At 36.5% G+C, this 8335-nt stretch overlaps 1 protein-coding gene across 4 annotated transcripts in view; it reads right to left on the bottom strand.

The window, feature by feature from the left end:
• Positions 1-2477: 2477 nt before the first annotated feature.
• Positions 2478-8335, bottom strand: part of def6c (DEF6 guanine nucleotide exchange factor c) — a 25354-nt gene continuing 19496 nt past the window's right edge. For 3 of the 4 annotated variants that reach the window (XM_058773009.1, XM_058773010.1, XM_058773008.1), the window contains 10 exons: positions 7652-7879; positions 7266-7412; positions 7066-7174; positions 6764-6981; positions 5271-5378; positions 4944-5110; positions 4708-4858; positions 4097-4180; positions 3882-3972; positions 2478-3795 (listed from right to left, as the gene is read on the bottom strand). In XM_058773009.1, coding sequence (XP_058628992.1) covers positions 3635-3795; positions 3882-3972; positions 4097-4180; positions 4708-4858; positions 4944-5110; positions 5271-5378; positions 6764-6981; positions 7066-7174; positions 7266-7412; positions 7652-7879 — 1464 coding nt within the window. In that variant the 3' untranslated portion in view covers positions 2478-3634. The remainder of the gene's footprint in view (positions 3796-3881; positions 3973-4096; positions 4181-4707; positions 4859-4943; positions 5111-5270; positions 5379-6763; positions 6982-7065; positions 7175-7265; positions 7413-7651; positions 7880-8335) is intronic. The other variant, XM_058773011.1, reaches the window with a different exon arrangement.

Here is an 8335-nt window from a genome sequence, read left to right as displayed (position 1 = left end):
TCAATGTTGAAAGAGTTGGATAGAAAATATTGTGGACATTATTGTCTTGAACAGGACGTAAAGTGTTACATTAAATGTTACATAAACCTTGAGAGAACTTCATTTGAAACCATTTCTTTTTCTCTCATTTTTGACTGACAGGAGTTCCTTGTAGTATTTGTAACAAATCCATTTACTTTGAGAAGCTTTTTTGACATTTTGGCCTATTGCCAAATAACAACCACCAATATGCTGTCTCATCAAAATGTCCACCCCAGTTTCTGGGATTTAAAGTACAGCATGATAGTGAGTGATGCTTGCGAATGAAATTTCATCCTTTGTATATTCCAGGTGCACTTTATTAATCTTACTGTGAGTTATTCTTCTGTGTTTGTTTCCTTTTTTTATTTAGACCCCTGAAATACTGCGAGTGATGACATGTTGACCGTTACAAGGTGATGCTTCAGACACGTAGAGGCATCCGCCATATTGGAACAGTCAAAGTGGTAAAAATCAATGTGTTTTCCACAATGCTACAACACTGCACAGTCTCGGGTTGTAAAAACCGCCAAGATTTTAATTCTCACAGAGTAGGATAACATTATAACTATGGTAACTTTTTGATGTTGTGTTAGCTAATGCCTTCGTCTTGTTGTATTGTGTTGGTTTAGCAAAATCATCTGCTGAAGTCTATTGCAGATGTAGATATATTCATACAGTCAACTTGCTCTCGAGTGTTCACAGACCAGCCTTTGACCGTTCCAATATAGCGGATGGCTTGCGTAGTGGCCCAAGCAGCCACTAATAAGGCATCTACATATCTTTGTGCGAAATGACAGATTTCTCTACTGTGACTTATGCTGGATTTCTCCAATCACTTATTCCACTTAAACCCCACCCCTTTCTTACAATTGACTCTGATTTGTATTTAGATCCGCCTCCATTCAATCAACAACTGATGGTTAGAACCAATCCATTTCACTCTGATATACCAGTCATTCTTGAGACACTGGACAAAACATGTCCAACAATTGTAACTGCTATTAGGTTTAAAAATAAAAAATGGGGATTAATAATAGAATGTATTTAACACAATTATCCCCTTCAATTTAGTTTTATCATTATTATGTGAAATTTATGACACTTATTGTCTTCTCACTACATCTAAAACAGTGTGTCCACAGAGAAGGGTTCAATCATTCATATGCTATAAAATGGTTAAAAATGTTTTGTTTTTTTAATGTTTTTGAAAAAGACCATGTTTTTTTCAGTGACACATGCATGTTTAATAAGGCTTCAAACTTTGAAGTATGAAGTTCAAATATGAAGTTCAAAGTTGTGTCCCCACTTTTTGTCAACACCGTCAGACATTCATTAAAATGTAATAAAATCAGGGAATATCAGGGGCAGCTGTCACTCTAAAGGACCCTCTTGCCACAGTCCTTCTCTGCAGAGTACATCACTGTCAGACAGGCTCTGGTCAGTTTTATAGTTTTAGAATATTTTAAATCCTAATGTTAATATTTCCTGTGTCACAACCATGATATGTCAACACCATCTTCCAATTTCTGAAGAAATTATTTGAAACATTTAGATCATTTTATTCTCCTGAAGCAGGCTCCATTAGCATCTAGCATCAACAGAAAAAAACAATATGGCTACTACATGAACTCCATTTGTTTTGTGAAATGCCAAATTTGTCAACACCGTCAGATGTCACCACTGTTAGATTTTGTGTTCCAGAAATACTTAAATGCGACTCTTGAATAAAAGCTTTATGAACAATAACATACTCAGTTTGTTTTAATACAGTAATTGATTGATTCAATGTATTAGATAGTTAAAAAGACAAAAAATTCAGGTTTTCGTCACCACCGTCAGATGTGTCACCTCCGTCAGAGGAATATTTTGATAATATTTCATTATGATATTTTATATTTGTTGTGGAATTGTTGGTCACATGTGAAAGTGTAATCTGTCTGCTAACATGAGAATGTGTTTTGAAATGTTAAAAACATCTTGAACGCTGTTAAAGATCAAGTTGAAATTATATTACACAGTTCAAGGTAAAAAGCACATTTTGTTAAAAAAAAAGAGAGAAAAGTTGGGAGGTTGCATCAAAGCATAGCTCAGTAGCTTAGTACATATAAGATACATAAATACATAAAGTACAAAGTCTTATTTTTAAAATTTTGCACCCTGTTTCGTCCCACTTCTCAAGAATGACTGTAGCAACTTCAGTTAAATTGCAGTTGAAGGCTATTTACTTTTCAGTTAACTTACAAGAGCCTAGAATATTGAAATACACATAATATCTAGATTAAATTATTAAAAGGCATACGGATACAATTTACTAGTACAGAAGTAGTGAAACAAGGGTTTAAGTATCGCATTTTATCTTTCCTCATCTCTGGACCTGACAATTCCTCTCGTCACAACCTCAAATCTCTAGACCCACAGGTAGAAACCCTCCAAACCGAAAGGGGAAAAGATCTGTATCTGGAAAAATCACGGCCACAACATTTTTTTTTTTTTACAAAGATCATTTACAGTCAGTCTGTTGATGACCACCCAAAACTAACAGAGAGAACCATTATTCATTCTTAACAGAAGCCTCAAAGCCACAAACTCAACTGTACTTTCTTGCTGGCCTCCATGGGTCTATAAATAGATTTCATGATTCCTTTCACGTTTTAGCACAAAATGGGGTGTCCTAAAATTGTTTCGACTTGGTCTGTCAAGTTAAAAACGTGATTAGAAAAATTAAAAAGTATGTTGATTGGATTCTCAGAATGACTTTTCGGATCCTGCCTCCTGATCCATAGGGCTGGGGGCGGGAAAGTGCTGAAAAAGTAGAATTTATATGTGTGGTTGGTTTTGGTCTCGGTTAACTTGAAACTGCAGCCCAGACCAAGCACCCCCTCTACTGACCAAACAAAGAATTCCACACAAAATTAACTGTGAAACAAGTGCATTATCTGAAGCAGTGGTTTCTTGACCTGGAGGCTGGAGCAAACATCTAAAATGAACTAAAATGATTTGAAACAAGACAAAAATAAGCTAAAACAACGAATGATCAAAATGTAAGCTGACATCATATTTTAATAGTTTAATTTGTTGCCTCAACAACTTGAAGTTGACCGTGATCAAATTTCCTGGTTATGCCATGTTCTAAAATATTTTATTGGGTGAGAAATTGCTTTTAGTAGGTAAAAAAATGACTAGACTAGTCATGTAAATGCTGTTAAACATTCAGATAATGAATGCTAAGACTTTGGAATTTGAATGATTAATATTATTATTAATGAATATATTGCCACTACTAGTTTCTGTATACACAAAAGACTTCATTACAACAGAAGAACCAGAAATATCTTGAGGGGCCTTTAAATATTTTCTTTGCCAACAGGAAAACTTGAAATGTAGAACCGTTTATTTAAAGAGTTAAAGCATCTGTTTGACTACTGCTATCAAACAGTTAAACGCCTCCTGAATCTATTTTTACTATTAATTTTGTGCATATTACATGATAAAAAGCTGATTACTATGTACATAAACAATAAAATAAGACTTCGACCTGCAGCCAAACTTAAACACACACAGCAAACCAGCTGTACAAAACATGTATAATCTAATCTATTATAGATATACAGATTTAGGAACCCTGTTCTTCCTCTTCTTGTGTTGGTGATGGGTTGTAACCATTTCCTTTTTCTGGGCTGATGCCTGTTTGAACCTTAGCAATGAACTCTGTGCTGGTGAGGGCCTGGCCCTGTCTGGGGCAGGTGGGCTTTACTGGCAGATGCTCAACTTTGTCTGTAAATGAGCAGACAAGTAAAAAATCAATGATTATAAAAGCCAGTTATGAATGTGTAGATTCCCTATTCACATCTGCATCTTACCTCCTGGTGTGATAGGCTTCATGAGGCGGTTAAGCTGAATTGTCCAGTGTTTCAGCATCTGAGTGGTAGTAACCTGATTCACCAATTCTCTCTGTATAGAAATACATAGAATATGGCATGGGGTCAAAAGTATGATCACTTAAAGTAATAGGGCATGATTTGAGGCATCATTGACAGAATGTAGCACAAATGGCCCTTTTTCGTTAGTCCCACACCTCTGTATTATGCTGACCACTCTCCTCTGGTTGCTGGATGTTGGGTAGTGTTGCAGTGGAAGTCGATTCATGGACAGGTGCCTCCTTTTATAATAAAAGGTGTTCGTTAATGAACTACTAAACAAGTTGTAATTAGAACAGGGGCGGTCCAGTCAAGCAATGCTTGCATTAAATGTTCATGACTTCAGTCAATTATAAAAAAGGCATTTACATGAAGAAATCCTTAATAATCCTTATTATTATTTCAATCCTTTGGTCCCAATCTCATTCACACTTCTCCATTTTCAAACTTGTTGTAATGTGATACAGAGTGTGTTATGACACTGTTCAAAAATTTGCTCATCTTGTATTGAACCCAGAATATTCTTTTAAATCAGTACTACAGGTCATCACACAGGTCTTGATGGACACATTTTGTTTGACTGGAGACATTGTGTCCAAACAGAACCATTAATTCTACTAATGTGGACAAAAACCAACCAGTTGATTGAAAAAGAACAGACAGCCTCTTGATGCTTGTATGTATTTGTTTTGCCAAAAAGTATTTAACCAACCCTATAAAACATCCTCTCCCTTTACTATCTTTATTTCTCCACACATTTGTCTCTCACCTCTGTGTTGTGTTGACTGCTCTCTTCTGTTTGCTGACTGATGGGAGGTGTTGTGGTGTAAGAGTCCTCCTGACTCCTCACAGCAAGGGTTAACAGCTGACTTTGATGGAGGACAAGCTCTGCAAGTTTCTTCTGCTCCTCTGCAAGTTGCCTGCAAATATAATGAAAGAAATTAGAGTGTCCTTGTTTGTTGGCAAAGGTATCAATAAAATGAAATAATATGAAATTTGCTGTACCTCTCCAGTTCCTGTCGGATTCTGTCTTCTTCTAAACGGGCGTGAATCTGAGCATTGAGCGCCTCCTCCAGTTTAACTTGTGTGAGCTCTAATTCGTGGATCCTTTTCTTCTGCTGCTGTACCTCCTTCTCCATCTGAGTCAACGTAGCTGTCATCTTCTCTTTGGCCTACATAATTAGCAACTTAATCAGTATTGTTTCTAATGCTCTAACATTACAATGTCCCGTCTTAAGGACTAATATTTATATCGTTCAAATGTGTTTAAGCCGTTTTAAAGAAACAGAATAATATAAAAAAAATATTTAAAAAATTCTCTCTCTGTCTCACCTCTTTAGCTTCTTCAAGTTGTCTCTCCAGATCTCTCTGTACTGCCTGCTGTTTCTCTCGCTCCCGTTTCTCTTCCTCTTTACGCTTTGCTTCCACCTCTCTCTGTTTCTAGGGACAAACAAAAACACACACTCATACATAATTTTAAGACAAATGAACACAAGCTATGTCTGGAATTAAACTTTTTACTGAATACTGCACGGTACATACCCTATACCAACTACTTTTTAAAAATAATATGTGAAACAGAACACATTACGTAACCACAAACATATAAAATGGTTTATGATTGTCATGTGGCATGTTTATTATGAGACTGCTGTTCAGTTATGAATACGGTTTTGTATTTTGTATATTTGATCCTATTTTGTATAATAATCTCTTAACTCTTGATGATAAAAGCATATACTGAGTCAAGAAAAAGATCATGCTTTTACTTTAGGTTCATGCATCTGATTGGAAATGGAAAGTCAAGTTTGATTCAAAGGCTCTCTAATGACCAAAGCTGCTTGTTTTTAAACTTTCTTTTTTAACTAAAATATAGCAGATTTATTTTACATGGTTAATTAACTATATTATTATATGATACACTACAATCAGAATTAAAGGGGACATCGGATGCCCATTTTCCACAAGTTGGTATGATTCTTCAGGGTCTTCACTAATTGTCTGTAACATACTTTGGTTAAAATTCTTCAGTGGTCATCTAAAACAACACTCTTTTTTCCCCGTCAAAAACAGCTCTGCTCACAGCGACCTGTTTCGGTGCATGTCTCCCCTCTCTTCCATGAGACGTGAACACACATGAATATCCGTATATGGCTCAGAGGTGGTCTTATTCAAATTGCTAGCTATCTACATAGAAACCAGCTGCAAACTGAAACAGCTCACTGGATGACAGTTTCAGACTCTGACAGCCCATAACTAATTGGCTGTGTGTTTTCTTTTCAGCTTTTCGGAGCTGGCAGACATGCTAGAAACCTAACTAAATGCAAAAAAAGCTAAAATTCCATCCAATATCCCATTTAATACTTCACAATATCATGCAACTGCTTTATTCAAAGTGCTGTTTTCAGTCAATGAATTTGTCATAGTAATGCAAGTGCATGAATGTGTTAACACTATTTTAAAAAACGGATATAGTGTGATAACACATTTTAATTGAAGCAGAATGCTTAGAAAAATCTGCTGTAAGTTTGACAAGGCTACTTGTTTTCAAACCTTTTTACTGATTACTTTTTTAATGTAATGTTTTAATTTAAATACTTGCATTAATTTAATTAGTCAACCTTCAGCCCTCTTAGAAGTTTGCAGAGGCCCCCTGGTTGAGAACCACTGCTATATTATATACTGCACATTTTAGGACATGTAGGAAGATCAAAATTTGCATACTGTGCACAGTACACAAACTGTATACTGTAGATACAGTAAGATTAATATGGAAGCATGCTATTTCGAACATTTCCCTTTTGCCCTGTTCCCCCATCAGTTACTTGAATGATGCATTCGATGTGTTGCTCCAAGTTCTCCGTCTCCCCTTGCTGCTCTGGAGGAGAGTGCTGCGGCGCCTCAACTGCAATGGGTTCACTGTGGCTGCTCTGGTTGCTCTGGCTTATCTGAAGGGTTTCTCTCTGCTTGCGTCTGCTCAATTTCAGCTCCTGATGGAGAGAGCTCTTCCCTTCAGCCCTCAATCTCAATGCTGTCTGCATGGCTATGAAACGAGACATCATCGTTCAAGAAACCAGGACACTTAGACAAGAAAGTAGCGGTGTTATATAGTATGCGTGGCCCTTACCTTGTACCCAGTCTATTCTCTGCTTCACGTTTGAGGCACTCATCTCATAGGTCCTGACGGGAGTCGTCACACAGAACAGGCAGCGTCGCCCTTCTTTATCGGGGAGATTCTGAGTGTAAGGATGAGAAATGGGAATGTTATGAGGCCTAATGCATTGATGATTTTTATTTTACAATGGAATACAGTTATTGTTGATCAACCTCCACCACACTGCTCTCCTCCAGCAGGATCTCTCCTTTCTTTTCCTTCAGGTCCTCATTGACATAGTATATCACACTATTGGGCTTTAAAACAAACCAACGTTCCTGCCAGTTCCTGCGAACGTGCCCCTTCTTTAACAGGTAGCCCTGATGGATAAAGCAAATAAGACACAGATTGAATGAGACTAAAAAACATAGTAAATGATTATTACACAATGCAGGAAGGACTATTCTGCTAAGAATCAAATATAGGCTGATGTTAAGTGTAAGTATTATGTAGTGTCGGTTGAGTTGCAGATTATTTGTATTAATTTACTCACGGATTCCCATGAGCTTACACATAATGCAGCATCAACCTAGTGCGCTTCAAGCAAAGCATCAGTCACCTTCTTGATAATGTTGTGGTACATCTCCATGAAAACATCGTCCACAGCGAGACTGAAGGCCTCCTTACGCTCAACATGCAAAAGCTGGCCAGCACTCAAATGCTCCAGGAACTCCCACACTGACATGCCATCCTGAAGAGCGGCATTCTGGGACAAAATTTCCTCCAGTAACGTCCCGTCCCACTCCAGGCTCATTGCACTGGAGATTTTCTTCAGCAGGTACTCTAACTAAATTAATAGAAGCAAAAGAGCATTCATTACTTTTGGTTGGCACATTGACATCTGCAACATATTAGCTGTTAGAGCAAGTGCATTGGTAAGATGTTTGAATCTAAAGTCTATTTTAAGATACTTATTGATGAATCTCACAAAAAAATTGTTATTATTATTATTATTATTAAATTACCATTACTCCCACTAATAAAATTAAATAAAATTAAATTGGGATATAGTGTGGATATAGATATTTTATTTTGTTATTTTAGTCAAATAAAATACAATTTAAATGTAAAATAAAATGAATTAAAATAAAGTGTATTTAAATGTGATCTTATTACACCTTTTATTTGTTAAAATGTAACCTATTTATATGACAAATATGTTTTTATCATGAGATTCACCCGTACAAAGTGATCGTAAAACCTCGCTTCATTTGTTATATGTTAAAGAAAACCCAATGAGGGC

Source organism: Onychostoma macrolepis, chromosome 04 (genome assembly GCF_012432095.1).
Source record: "Onychostoma macrolepis isolate SWU-2019 chromosome 04, ASM1243209v1, whole genome shotgun sequence".
In the NCBI taxonomy this organism is placed as follows: Eukaryota; Metazoa; Chordata; class Actinopteri; order Cypriniformes; family Cyprinidae; genus Onychostoma; species Onychostoma macrolepis.
The sequence above is the reverse complement of the archived record's forward strand: the minus strand, read 5'-3'. Positions and strand labels throughout refer to the sequence as shown.